At 47.6% G+C, this 15,000-nt stretch overlaps 1 protein-coding gene across 1 annotated transcript in view; it reads right to left on the reverse strand.

Moving 5' to 3' along the window:
• agrn (agrin) overlaps nt 1–15,000 on the reverse strand; it is a 359,236-nt gene that overhangs the window by 94,694 nt on the left and 249,542 nt on the right. Inside the window, exon 8 of the mRNA XM_083641207.1 lies at nt 5,005–5,321. Within this exon, the coding sequence (XP_083497333.1) occupies nt 5,005–5,321 (317 nt within the window). The remainder of the gene's footprint in view (nt 1–5,004; nt 5,322–15,000) is intronic.

Consider the following 15,000-nt stretch of genomic DNA (forward strand, 5'->3'; position numbering starts at 1 on the left):
AAGTGGGATTTCTTATTTTCTTTCCTTAAATGACTCCGGCGGCTCCGCTCTCATCTGTTTGGGTGAAACCCTATGAATAACCCCCCCCCCCCCCCCCCTACCCCCCCGAAGGCGAGTGATATCCGGACTGGGGGGGTCCATTAAGCGAGCGCGCCTCCGCCTGCCCACCTTAGAAGGTCGCCCGCCACTCAAACACACGGGGGGAAGGAAATATCCGAATAATAACAAATGTCACTGCTATCGCTATCGGGTCACACCTGAGCCATATAGATAACCAACCGCTATTTCTCCAGCCCCCGGGGGAAGGAAACCAAATTACAGCTGAGCCCATGGGAGACTACAGTAAGCCACACACAGTGATTTCCCTCACACTACTGTATATATACAGTGTATGGCTGTAGCTATGGAGGTACGACTGTAAGTAGGATGTATAGAACGCTATGTATGTATGGTACAGGGTACCTTAGTGTAAGCGTAATGAAGAGTGCTGTTACAGCTGTGGCCATACTCCCTGTCTGTCTGTCTGTCTGTCTGTGTGTGTGTCTGGCTGTCTGTCTGTCCCTCTCCACACAGCTAAAACGTGTCCCCCCCCACACACAGCTAAAATGTGCCCCGCCCCCCCACACACAGCTAAAATGTGCCCCCCCCATACACAGCTAAAACGTGCCCCCCCCCCTCTCCACATAGCTAAAACGTGTCCCCCCCCACACATAGCTAAAACGTGCCCCGCCCCTCTCCACACAGCTAAAACGTGTCCCCCCCCCACACACAGCTAAAATGTGCCCCCCCCCACACACAGCTAAAACGTGTCCCCCCCCACACACAGCTAAAACATGCCCCCCCCTCCCCACACACACAGCTAAAATGTCCACCTCCCTCCCCTACCCACACTGCTAAAACGTGCCCCCCCCCCCACACAGCTAAAACGCCCCCCCCCCTCCCCACACAGCTAAAACAGGTTGTGGATGATGCATGTCATTTAGGTTCCCCATGCTCTTACATTAACGTTATATCAGTATCATATGATTACCACTTAACACTTAAATGCTTTTCCTCTGCCATCTGGTTCATATGAGCTACTTTACATTTGTGCTACGGGGCGGAGTAATTAACGATGTGATGCGTACAGTTCATTTTTTTGTGATCAAATTTATGATGCGTACAGTTCATGAGTCCCACTGTCACCCTGCATTTCAGAAATCCTCTTCCGAGAATGCTATTCTGATATTTCCAACAGCACTTGAAGGCAGCATAGTGCTCTATCTCTCTCTCTCTCTCGCCCTCTCCACTCCATGAACACGTATAGTATATCAGTGGTGTGAATGGCTGTGATAATTAAGTGAGATAATAGCTTAAGTCACTCAGATGTTATGGCACAGAATAACGCCCAGTAAAGCTGTGCAAACAGCCCAGAAATAACCCACATGATCATCACCATCACTCCTGGGCAGGCAGCCGGGCGCCTGGCATCCCCCCTGCCTCAGCGTTTTTATAGCACCATTGCGCTGATGCAGGCCTGTTTTCCCGGAGCCGGGAGCCAGGAGCCATCCACAGTCTAGAGCTGGTTTACAGTCTAGACTCTAGAGCCATCCATAGTCTAGAGCTGGTTTACAGTCTAGACTCTAGAGCCATCCATAGTCTAGAGCTGGTTTACAGTCTAGACTCTAGAGCCATCCATAGTCTAGAGCTGGTTTACAGTCTAGACTCTAGAGCCATCCATAGTCTAGAGCTGGTTTACAGTCTAGACTCTAGAGCCATCCATAGTCTAGAGCTGGTTTACAGTCTAGAGCCATCCATAGTCTAGAGCTGGTTTACAGACTAGAGCCATCCATAGTCTAGAGCTGGCTTACAGTCTAGAGCAGTGATTCCCAACCTGTGGTCCGCGGCCCCCTGGTGGGCCGCGAAGGTATTGCAAGTGGGCCGCCAAATAATTTCCCAAAAAGTATGATTTTTGAAAAAAAAAAAAAAAAAAAAAAATTCAATTTTTTTTTTGAAAGATTTTGAAAAATCATACTTGAAAAAGTATGATTTTTGTTTCTTTGATGTTATTGCTTTTGCTTGAATTGAAGTTTCATCTTTACATCATCTTTATATTGGGTTTGTGTTATTTGTAACCCTATCGATTTAATGGGCTTTCTTCTGATATTTGGATTTTGTTTGGATCTGATATTGGATGTCAAATTGTTATGGGAATGCATTTTTCCATTGTTGAAGGATACCGTTATTTATTAATCATTTGTTAATTAGCCTGTTACAGACAGCCCCTTGCTTGTCATTCTGACATCTGTGTGGTGCTGATGGACAGCTCCTTGAATGATTGGTGTGTGTGTGTGTGTGTGTGTGTGTGTGTGTGTGTGTGTGTGTGTGTGTGTGTGTGTGTGTGTGTGTGTGTGTGTGCGTGTGTGTGTGTATGTGTGTGTGTGTGTGGACAGCTCCTTGAAAACTGTAATACTGAAGGTGTTGCAACATGTTACAGGTGCTGTGTTAGTGACTGTGGAGCTTCCAACATGTTTCTCCTGTATTCAGTTCAGTCCTTTATGTTCAATTTTCAATAAAAAAGTGCTCTGAGAACGCATTATATGGCCTTTGTATTTATGGGGTCGGAGGTGGGCCGCGAACATTTTTGAGACATAAAAGTGGGCCCTGAGTTGGAAAAGGTTGGGAACCACTGGTCTAGAGCCATCCATAGTCTAGAGCTGGTTTACAGACTAGAGCCATCCATAGTCTAGAGCTGGCTTACAGACTGGAGCCATCCATAGTCTAGAGCTGGCTTACAGACTAGAGCCATCCATAGTCTAGAGCTGTTTTACAGACTAGAGCCATCCATAGTCTAGAGCTGTTTTACAGACTAGAGCCATCCATAGTCTAGAGCTGGCTTACAGACAGGTCCCTCCATTCCACTCGCTCCCTCCGCCAGCTCGCTCCCCCTCTCGCTGTTTAAAATAAAGACTATTCATTACCGGAGAGAGAAGCCGGCCGACAGACCTGCCGTCTACCTCCGGTGCGGCCGACCAAATTGAGTTGGGTACCGCCTGTCCACCAAGCAAACACTGCTCACGCTCCATTTCCCATTGGAATACTTCCTCTGCACTGGATTTCAATTTGGAGAAGGGTGGGAGGGGAGAGTGACAGATGCAGTCAATGGGCAGGGAGAGAGAGAGAGAGGAAGAAAGTCCACACATCCCCACAACAAGGAATCCAAAAGCCTCTGTAGTTAAGGGGACAAATGACTGTTGCCTGGATGACATAAATAAATAAACCCTCCTCATAAATTATGTCAACATTTTGAGAGAAAAATGCTGCAATTGCATACCAGTGAAGCAAGACCAATTCAGCTGTATTAACCATCCTACTACCGCTCAGTTCGTCCACGCATGCAGCGCTGCAGAGGCCGCCTCATCTTCAGAGATACGCTCTTCTAATGCAGGAAACTCTATAGTAGCATCAGTGTATAGTAGCATCAGTGTATAGTAGCATCAGTGTATAGTAGCATCAGTGTATAGTAGCATCAGTGGATAGTAGCATCAGTGGATGGTAGCATCAGTGGATAGTAGTCCAATTATCAACTGGCTGAATGAGGTAACAGAGAGACACAGGCCAAGGGGCTAATGAGTGCTGTGCGTGTGCCCAGTTGCTTTGAAAAGTCAATGGTTTGATGTAGACAAGGACAAATATGCAATCAATTAGAATCCACGGGAAAACAGGCCTTACGAGATGGCATTAAGCCATCTGTAAAAAGCTGGTGGTGTGGCGATGTGCCTGCGTAGTGGATTTGATTATATTTTTGACCACTTGTCTTGAAGCTGTGCTATAGCGCTGCTGTGCTGATACTCACACAGGAAGACACAGGAAGACAAGGCCAAGTGACTCATATAGGCAATTACAGACAAGGACGGCCCACTCTCCATATCACTGGTTGTAATTAAAGTGCATCTTCACTCAAAGGTCAAAATAGGCAAAGTGGAGGCTTGTGTCAGCTTGTGGACATGGACATAGTTTTTAGCGACGGGGTGTGTCGAGCCTCGCTCTGTCAGCGGGCCGGATTTAAGAAGGGTGCGTGCAACGCTTAGGTTATGAGTGAATGTCCCGAGGGCCACACATACCGGATATATCTGTATGTGTTCACTGTTAATGGCTGTGGATTATAGCACTGCTACAGTAACACTTTGCTTCAAAGCCAATGTTGTTAATTAAGTCAGTGCTACATTGTAATCCATGAGAATGATCATTCCTTACCTGTGAGCTACAGTACGAGTGACTAGTGATTTAATGACCTTGTACCACCGCATTGCAAATGACTGGATGGTGTGATATGATTATATAACATTATGTTATATGACTATATAACATAAGATCATATAACATAATGTTCGATGGCAATGCGTGATAAGGTGGTGCCGTAGCTCTGTGGTGCTCTTTGGCGTGCAGGTACCAGAGATGGGAAGTAACTAAGTACAAATACTTCATTATTGTACTTAAGTAGGATTTTCATGTATCTGTACTTTACTGAGTATTTATTTTTCTGACAACTTTGTACTTTCACTCCCTACATTTTAACACAACTATCTGTACTTTCTACTCATTACATTTTCAAAACAGGATAGTTACTTTTGTTTTAATGCACAACAGACAAAAACAATGTCTGTCTCTCTCTCTTTGTGGAAAACCACATTATAGTCAACTCTAGTCTTTATACATCTTAAAACATGTTTGGAGGGGATCTTTTCAGTTTAGTAGCATTCAAATGATATTAATATGACACGAGTTTCAGTTAGCTTTGCACAGGAACAGCCGGTAGAAATACTTTGAATCCTGTACTTCTACCAGTCTTTTTTTTTTTTTTACACAAGTAACTGTACTTCTGGGGCGTCCCGGGGGCTCACCTGGTAGAGTGCATACCACATAGGCTTAGTCCGACCCGGGTTCGAATCTGACCCAAAAATGAACCGAAAAAATAATCTAAGAAAAAAAAAGTACTTCTACTTAAGTAAAGAATGTGTGTACTCTGTTCCCATCTCTGGCGTGCAGGTACTCAGCGCAGGGTCCTTTGTGCTGGGTGTGTATGGCGAACTGCAGGGCGCACAGCCCATGGTACTCACCGCAGGGTCCTTTGTGCTGGATGTGTATGGCGAGCTGCAGGGCACAGCCCATGGCCCGCATCTCACAGGGGCTGCCGTAGCTGTGTCCGTCGCTGCCGCACACCGGGTCGGGGGTCTGGGGGCAGGCTTCGGGGCACTCGCACACGGGCTCGTCGTTCTTCACCACGCACACCGCGCCGTGCTCGCACGCCTTCTCCAGGCAGGGGCTGGGCGTGTGCAGATCTGAAGCCCGGGAATACCAGGGGACAGAGAACACGGTTAGAGGGGGGGGGCGGGACCGTACAGTGCAGGGGGGGAGAGAGAGTGCCGCAGGAATGAGTCCTAAAACACAGAAGGTGGCATCGCCTGCTTCCCTCGTCTGGAGCTCAGTGGGATTTTGGTCTGGGCTGATTCTGGTGAGATGTGTGAAATAAAGTCTGTGGTTAACAAGATAATCATCACAAATGAACACCACTGATTTTTTTAAGCGTTTTCGGGAACATCTGGATTTTTTGGCGATCGCATTTACGCTTCAAAAATCATACAAGTTTTGTTGATTTGTGAAGATTATCTTGCTGAACACAACAGTTTATGAAACACGCAGTTTCATAAATAAACTTTTGTTAACCACAGACCTTATTTCAGGCCTCTGAGCAAAATCCCCCAAATCCCACTGACATCCAGAAAAGGAAACAAGCGCCATGCTCACTTCCCGGTTGGCCTACATGAAGCCGTCATCCCTGTGGTACTACTCTATAAGGAGGAGAGGTTTGAGAGGGGGGGAGAAGAAGGGGCAGGGGGGTAAGTTAGAGTACAGGTGGATGAGAGTTACAGGCTTTGTGTTAGAGAGGGGTTGTGCTGGGTGCTGGGTGGTGGGTTCAAAGACTTATGATGGAATACGCAGTACAGCCCAATTGCTGCAACACCTCTGCAACCTCCTTTTTCCTTGGCCTCGTATGTCATTTCCTCTCCTTTGTACCTATTCTGATGTCATTTCCTCTCCTTTGTAGCTCTTCTGATGTGCCCTGAATCTTTGAAAGGAGTCCACAGAGTCCAGCGCCACGAGGACAGCGGAGGAAACACAATGGAGATGAAACGGGCCACGAACAATGGCGGCGGCGCAGCCTATTTCCAGGCGGGTAAACGCCTGGATTAATTGATGTTCCCAATGTGCCCCGTTCAAAGGCGGCCATTTGCATGGTGGCGAGAGCCACCGCTGCACCCCGAAGCTGGCTGAACTGTCATTATATGAGAGCGAGGGAGAGGGAGAGGGGGAGGGAGAGGGGGAGGGGGAGGGGGGAGAGAGAGGAGATATAGGGAGGGCGGTGGGGGGGGGGGGGGGGGGGGGGTGCAGGCAAAGACAAGAAAGAGCTTCTGCTTAATAATTGAGAAAAAGGCGAGCTCCTGGGCCGAGGCAGATATGAAATGTGAACATCACAGAGAGGTGTCTGCCTCAGTCTCAGTCTCTGCCTCTCTCGCCGCAGCAGTATGGCTTCATTAAAATCAGCCTGCTTGGCTCACCTGTGTCTCAGGTAGCAGCACACGGTGCGAGCTGGGAACGTGTGGGGCTGCTACAAGCTGAAGAAACCATGAGGGGAATCCTTTGATCACGGCTAGCTGTGTGTGTCAATGGAAGCATTACATTGGTATTGTGTGTGCGAGCCAGAGGGCACGCCAAAGTGTGTGAGCGTGACGATGGTTGAAAGGCACGGCCGCGGGGTAGCATGGTGCACGGTAGGGTAGTGCACGGTAGCATGGTGCACGGTAGGGTAGTGCACGGTAGCATGGTGCACGGTAGGGTAGTGCACGGTAGCATGGTGCACGGTAAGGTAGTGTACGGTAGGATGGTGCACGGTAGCATGGTGTACAGTAGAATGGTGCAGGGTAGGATGGTGCACGGTAGCATAGTGTACAGTAGCATGGTGCACGGTAGCATAGTGCACGGTAGCATGGTGCACGGTAGGATGGTGCATGGTAGCATAGTGCACGGTAGCATGGTGCACAGTAGCATAGTGCACGGTAGCATGGTGCACGGTAGGGTGGTGCACGGTAGCATGGTGCACGGTAGCAAGGTGCACGGTAGCATAGTGCACGGTAGCAAGGTGCACGGTAGGATGGTGCACGGTAGCATAGTGCACGGTAGCATGGTGCATGGTAGCATAGTGCACGGTAGCAAGGTGCACGGTAGGATGGTGCACGGTAGCATAGTGCACGGTAGCATGGTGCACGGTAGCATGGTGCACGGTAGCATGGTGCACGGTAGCATGGTGCATGGTAGCATAGTGCACGGTAGCATGGTGCACGGTAGCATGGTGCACGGTAGCATGGTGCACGGTAGGATGGTGCACGGTAGCATAGTGCACGGTAGCATGGTGCATGGTAGCATAGTGCACGGTAGCATGGTGCACGGTAGCATGGTGCACGGTAGCATGGTGCACGGTACGGTACGGTGTGAACACTGCTGAGAGAAGGTCTGCAGAGTGATTTACATTTGGAGAGCTTCACGCATGAGGGATGCAAAAGTGAGCTAAAAGTGGTGCGTCTGCATTTTAGGAAGGCGGATAAAAAACAAGTGAAAGTTTGCTTAAAGCAACACGCCAACATTTTAGGAGATTGGCCTATTTGCCATCTTCCTGATAGTAAGACGAGAAGATATATATAATATATATATATATATACAGTATATATAAAATGATGTCTTTTCAAGTCAACTTGGCAAAGTTATTCACGTTTGTGAAGAGTATCATGCTGAACCCAAATTCCCACAAGTTCCCATAAACTTTTGTTAACCACAAACCTTATTTTATGCATTTAAGTGAAATCCCCATTCTAAAACCCCATAGACTTTTCCACTGAAGATCCAAATGGCGGCAATTTCTGGATAAAGCCTACAAAAATCCGTCATCTCTATAGTACTATAGTATTCTATAGAGAGGCACAGTGAATGTCACTTCCTGCTTCAGCACTGTACCAGAGATTTTCTTACGCAATTTATTTTCCCATAGACATTTTGTAAAATGCCTATAAAAATAGTTTTACTTGGTCAAACCAAACGGTTCAGTTAACCAGTTCGAGTTACGCTATTTCCATAAAGTCCATCAGCTTTGATATATGTTGGCTGGTTTTCGACAATAAGCGATATTTTGGCTTCTAAAATAATGTTTTTCACGGAGATATGACCGGAACCAGTATGGCCGCTACTTCCGTTTTATCGCAGACAAAGAGTATACTGAAGACAAGATGAGTCGCGGCTTCTTTTACAACAGCGCCTGCTGCAGTTATGTTGCAGTGGAAAGTGGAACAAACTATCTTCGGTTCTTATCAATGTAAGCTCTTTGCCACACATGGTGACGTGGGTTGACTTGTTACAGTGCGTGCACATATACGTTTTCAGAGAACATCAACGTGAAACAGGTAGGACAAACTGACTGGAGGGAGGGGGGCTTTAAGCGTTTGTTGGGGGACTGCCATGGAAACTGCTCCTCTTAATGTAGCCACCCGTGGCTCCGTCATTACCGTGATCATTATGGGATTCGATGGCGTCGCGGGGGGGACTTTCTGGGCCCTGCGTTTCATTCGGAGGCCGGAAAGCGTTTAATATCACCCCCCACTTGTAGCCTTAACGACGGGCTAAATCATCAACCACCAGCAGAGAGAGAGGCAATTACCCCACTTTACGGCTCCCGTTAGGGGCGCAGGTAGAGGGGGGGGGGGGGGGGGACTGATATCGTGATGAGGACTGATATCACCTGAACCTTGAAGACCAAGAACATCAAGGACGGCACGAGTGGCTCCAGAGGCTCACAAAGAAGGTGAACTGTAAATGGAACAAGAGGCTAATAAAGAAGCTAAGTTGTAAATGGAATAAGACAGATTGATGTCTGAGAGACATCCACTTCACTTGTCCCACAGCCATTTTACATGTCATCTCTGTGGCGCTCATGAGAACTAGAGGCGGAAATAGAGAAATTATCTGAGTGAAGAAAGAAAGAAAGAAAGAAAGAAAGAAAGAAAGAAAGAAAGAAAGAAAGAAAGAAAGAAAGAAAGAAAGAGAAAGAAAGACAAAGATGGCAGAAACAATACAGAGAGTGGTTCAGTCTGAGCTGTCGTCTGTGCGCGCTGCGTGCCGGGCGGTGACTCTAATTGAACAAATCTTTGCGGATGTTGAGCAGGAAGACAGGCTCCCACGTTCTCCTAATGGGAATGTTTCGGATTAGAAGGCGGAACGCCTCTATTGATTTCTGTGTTTTGACGGCAAGCCGCTGTTTCTAAAGAGTTTGCAGCAGCCACATCAAATATGGAAGCGCTTGAACGCTGCTTAATTTTGGTAATTCTTCAGAAACAATTGATTCTCAGTGATCTCTTTCCATTGCGCCTGTGTGTGTGTGTGTGTGTGTGTGTGTGTGTGTGTGTGTGTGTGTGTGTGTGTGTGTGTGTGTGTGTGTGTGTGTGTGTGTGTGTGTGTGTGTGTGTGTGTGTGTGTGGTAGTCATAATCTTGTGATCAGAGCTTAACTGTACAACCTTGGCCTCTGTCAAAGTTCACTAGCCCGCTTCCCAAGGGGGGCGCCCGATAACACCTTTTCTCTCCTGTTCGCTTTGTTTCTCGCACATGAAAAAGATGAAAGACTTCCCCGGCAAAACTATATATATTTCTTTCATCATCCTCTACCTCTCGGAGGCAACATTTCTGCCTGATTTATTAATTGGAGAGGGTGGGAAAACGAAAGAAAAATATCCCCAAGTCCAGCAAAGTTCTTAGCGAAATAATCTTCCGAGGGAGCTAGGGGGAGAAGCCGGCAATAAGGGATTTTGTAAAATATATACAAGGCTCTGGTAAGTGAGGTGGCTTCTTGCACATTCAAAGCCAAAACTGACTGTATCTTCTTCTCTCCCTCTTTTAGATGCAGTCGAGATTCAGTATACAGTATACTATTACAGTGGCTGGGTTTACATCAAAGTGTTTTTATTTGAATTACAATTTATCGAATTGGAATAGCGTCACGGTGTCCTGCATCGCACACCTCTTCGCCTGTTTCGTCACGTCCGGGTCAGAGGTCTCTCGACGTGGTTTCCGGTACTTTAGCGTGCATTTCAGATGGTGGATCGCCGCTTTGTGAAAGTGGAACTAATTTATACATCTATATGTGTCAATATGTGGAATTTCATATGAATATGTGCATGGTAACATGTCAAATTACTTTAGGAAAGTGACTTTGATGACAGAAAGCCATAAGACGTGCTTGGGCGACGAGAGTTACTGATCTTTAAAGTTGCTAGCTTGCTAGCTAGCTAACGCTAGCTTTGTCTAAAACACAACAAGGCCAGCAGGTGGCAATAATGCAGCAAAATGGGACTCAGCGACCACTACAAGCCACTCTTTGTTGACTATTACTGGCTTGCTAACCACTGGCTTGCTAACCAGTAAGCTGTGCGTAACAGGACAAGAGCAGCTTCCAGTTGAGACGCCAGCGGTAGCGTCCGTTCCCCGACTCTGGTAAATCAAAGACACAACTAAAATAAATTATTTCAACGGTATGTTGCTAGAAAGAAGTTCGACTTAACGTTTTCGCCGTTAAACTACACGGAAACATGACATGATCATTGTAGCAGTGTTTGAAGCACAATTTTAACAGAAGTTTTGTAAAAATATTGTGCGATGCAGGACACGCTTCCGTTAGTTGAATGGAAACCCCAAATTTGTACGCAAAAAAGAAAAAAGAAAAAAAAAGTTTTAGCGTTAACTTGTAAAGGTTTTTCGATCAAAAAATGGAAATGCATTTGCCAGCAAAACATTGCCCATACAGAAGTCTCTCCGTGTTTTGGTCTTCAGACAGCATGAAACATGGCCGACATTATCCGACAGCAAAACCCATAACAACTCAGCCGATGCTGATCAAAGCCTGAGAGAGGGTTTCCATCTTTCTACTGAATGTGTTTTGTGATACAGCTCCACATCTGGATGTATGGTCTCCTGCTAGCTGTATGCTCTACTGCTAGTTGTATGCTCTACTGCTAGCTGTATGCTCTACTGCTAGCTGTATGGTCTCCTGCTAGCTGTATGCTCTACTGCTAGCTGTATGCTCTACTGCTAGCTGTATGGTCTCCTGCTAGCTGTATGCTCTACTGCTAGCTGTATGCTCTCCTGCTAGCTGTATGCTCTACTGCTAGCTGTATGCTCTACTGCTAGCTGTATGGTCTCCTGCTAGCTGTATGCTCTACTGCTAGCTGTATGCTCTCCTGCTAGCTGTATGGTCTCCTGCTAGCTGTATGCTCGCTAACTGTATGGTCTCCTGCTAGCTGTATGTTCTACTGCTAGCTGTATGCTCTACTGCTAGTTGTATGCTCTACTGCTAGCTGTATGCTCTACTGCTAGCTGTATGGTCTCCTGCTAGCTATATGCTCTACTGCTAGCTGTATGCTCTACTGCTAGCTGTATGCTCTACTGCTAGCTGTATGGTCTCCTGCTAGCTGTATGCTCTACTGCTAGCTGTATGCTCTACTGCTAGCTGTATGGTCTCCTGCTAGCTGTATGCTCTACTGCTAGCTGTATGCTCTCCTGCTAGCTGTATGCTCTACTGCTAGCTGTATGCTCTCCTGCTAGCTGTATGCTCTACTGCTAGCTGTATGCTCTCCTGCTAGCTGTATGGTCTCCTGCTAGCTGTATGCTCGCTAGCTGTATGGTCTCCTGCTAGCTGTATGTTCTACTGCTAGCTGTATGCTCTACTGCTAGCTGTATGGTCTCCTGCTAGCTGTATGCTCGCTAGCTGTATGGTCTCCTGCTAGCTGTATGTTCTCCTGCTAGCTGTATGTTCTACTGCTAGCTGTATGCTCTACTGCTAGCTGTATGCTCTCCTGCTAGCTGTATGCTCTACTGCTAGCTGTATGGTCTACTGCTAGCTGTATGGTCTACTGCTAGCTGTATGGTCTCCTGCTAGCTGTATGTTCTACTGCTAGCTGTATGTTCTACTGCTAGCTGTATGCTCTACTGCTAGCTGTATGCTCTACTGCTAGCTGTATGCTCTACTGCTAGCTGTATGCTCTACTGCTAGCTGTATGCTCTCCTGCTAGCTGTATGCTCTCCTGCTAGCTGTATGCTCTCCTGCTAGCTGTATGCTCTACTGCTAGCTGTATGGTCTACTGCTAGCTGTATGGTCTACTGCTAGCTGTATGGTCTCCTGCTAGCTGTATGTTCTACTGCTAGCTGTATGCTCTCCTGCTAGCTGTATGCTCTACTGCTAGCTGTATGCTCTCCTGCTAGCTGTATGCTCTACTGCTAGCTGTATGCTCTACTGCTAGCTGTATGCTCTCCTGTATAGCTGCGGTGTAACATTGGGGCTGTCACCTCAGTCTGTATGCTCTCCTGCTAGCCGCGGTGTCACTTTTTCTCTTTTAATTAGTGTGGTATTTCACTGGCGCCTGCTTCAGGCCTCGGAGGGTGAGGATGAAGCTGCGTTGTGTCAGCTCACGTCAGCAGAGAGGCGCTGGGGCCGAATACCAAGAGGGGACGTCACCCCCCGAGGGGGCGCTCCTCGAACCGTCCGACGGCCTGTCGACACTCCTCTGATATTTACCCACCTGTTTGCCTTTACTCAGGTGCCATTAGCACGGACTTAGCGCTGCTGCCTGACAGGCAAAGCGCTGGGCATAATGACTTCTGTCAAGCTACAACAAGGCTTTCATAAAACCTCCAGCACAGGCCCGTTAACCTCAAAGCCGGGAGATGATTTTGGCGAGAGCGTCTTCCATCTCCGCCAGCTCATGCATATGTTAATTGCAGTCTTCCCCCTCCGGTCCGTCTGCAATTACCAAACATTCCTGGTATTACAGTATGCAGGGGCAGAGGAATCAGCCTACTGGAATCCAGGTGATGCTCATGGTGTCATGCAGGGGCAGAGCGCCTGTCGGGTTTCGTACCCGCGGGGCTTAGTCCCCCTTCCCCCGTGGTGTCTCCCCACTCCGCAGCCTTAAAAGCATCACTGTGTGGTATTAGTGGAGGTAAGGGGAGATGCAGACAAAAGGCTATATTAGCATACAGCAAAAGGCATGCCCGCAGGCTGTGTCTGTCTACCACTGAACACCGGGGGAGAGGAGAGGAGAGGAGAGGAGCCTCTTTGTGCATAAGAACATGCTGATCTTCAACATGGAGAGACACGCCGAAGCAGCCTGGGTGGGGCGGAAGTGTGTGTGTGTGTGTGTGTGTGTGTGTGTGAAGTGGGGGGGGGCTCTTGTAACATGTAGCTACTAGAGGTGAGCTGCCTTCTAACCCCTGTCTGTCTATCACAGACAAGTGTCTTTCATCATGGCTTTGAGAGGGTCGGGTGTGTGTGTGTGTGTGTGTGTGTGTGTGTGTGTGTGGGGGGGGTGAACAGGGGGTCACATGACAATTTCGGTGGAATTGTTTGATGATTTAAGGATGGATTTCTCGTTTCCTATAATATTAGGCAAATCTACTAATGACATCATCATGTATGTAAAGATAATATATAAATAAATGTTGTTTTCTCCATGGTTAGTAATGAAGATTTGCAGCTCCTAGCTGCTTCAATGAGTAATCCAATGAAAAGGGAAGATGAGAAGCATCCTTTAGTGACAGAGCTCAGCATGTGTTGCATGCATCAAGTCTTTGGCTGGAGAGCAGATAGGAGAGGAGAGGAGAGGAGAGGAGACCCCCCCCCCTGGGGGATTAATAAAGTATTTCGTATCGTATCGTAGCAGAGGAGAGATGAGAGGAGAGGAGAGAAGATAGGGGAGATGAGAGGAGAGGAGAGAGAAGAGGAGAGCAGAGGAGAGAAGAGGAGAGATGAGAGGAGAGAGGAGAGAAGAGATGAGAGGAGAGTAGAGGAGAGGAGAGGAGAGATGAGAGGAGAGAGGAGAGAAGAGATGAGAGGAGAGAGGAGAGTAGAGTGGAGGAGAGCAGAGAAGAGAAGAGAGGGGAGAGGAAAGCCGACGAGACTAAAACCGTTGCAATTATTATTTTTTTAATTAAATTAAATTGCATAGCCTGACCCTGCGTTTGCGATTCGATTAATTGTGCATCACGAGGTTGAGCACGCACAGTGCGGCCATGCAGGGCACAAACCAGCAGGAAGAGACAGACAGGAAACAGGAGAGCGAGGCTGATCACAGAGACACGCAAGGCGCAGCACAATGCCTCAAGTCACTCCTGACACCCAGCTGACCCGCATCTCACTGCCATTTCTCTACAATGACAGCCAGGGGGCGCCGTAAGTGGCCTGCTGGTCCCTGGCTGCTGTCACTCCAGCTCCCACAGCGCTTCCTCTAATTAAGTTGATTAGGAAAAACAGCAGTGGAGGTCTGGGGCTGCGTTCAGGAGCTACTCAAGCTTACCACTGTTTATTAAACTGTTTACGAGTTTAATCACCGCAGCCAGCTCATCAAATAAACATGTCAACGATCAAATATTCACCAGAGAGTTTTGGCTCCTGAGGTGACTGACTTTCTTCTCTTCTCTTCTGTTCTGCAGAACTCTTTGTCATTGACAATGTGTCTGCTGCTGCCTGCTTCTGCGTTAACCTCCGGAGGCGACAGGCAACACATTCCAAGTGTTCAGTCACACTCGCCAAGGATCTGTGCTCACACGCCCGCACGCACGGGCTCAAATCGCGCCCGCACGCACGCGCTCAGTGCATCTTCACGCCCGCACGCAAAGGCTCAGTGCATCTTCATGGAAGGACACAAGCCTGTGAAAACAATCTTTCTTTATTTCTTCACTCATCTCGTCAGAAAAAGCTTGGCTCTGAAACAGAGTTTATTGAAGTTTGTTGAAGTCATTCTACAGAATTCTCCTCTGTAAAGCTATGCTTTTATTTCCATCTCAACGTCAACAAGCCTAACGTCCTATTCAGAACATTATTTACTTTGTTTTCTCGACTTCTTTGCTAACAGCAGAAGTCTATGTCA

Source organism: Poromitra crassiceps (genome assembly GCF_964638095.1).
Source record: "Poromitra crassiceps genome assembly, chromosome: 8".
In the NCBI taxonomy this organism is placed as follows: domain Eukaryota; kingdom Metazoa; phylum Chordata; class Actinopteri; order Beryciformes; family Melamphaidae; genus Poromitra; species Poromitra crassiceps.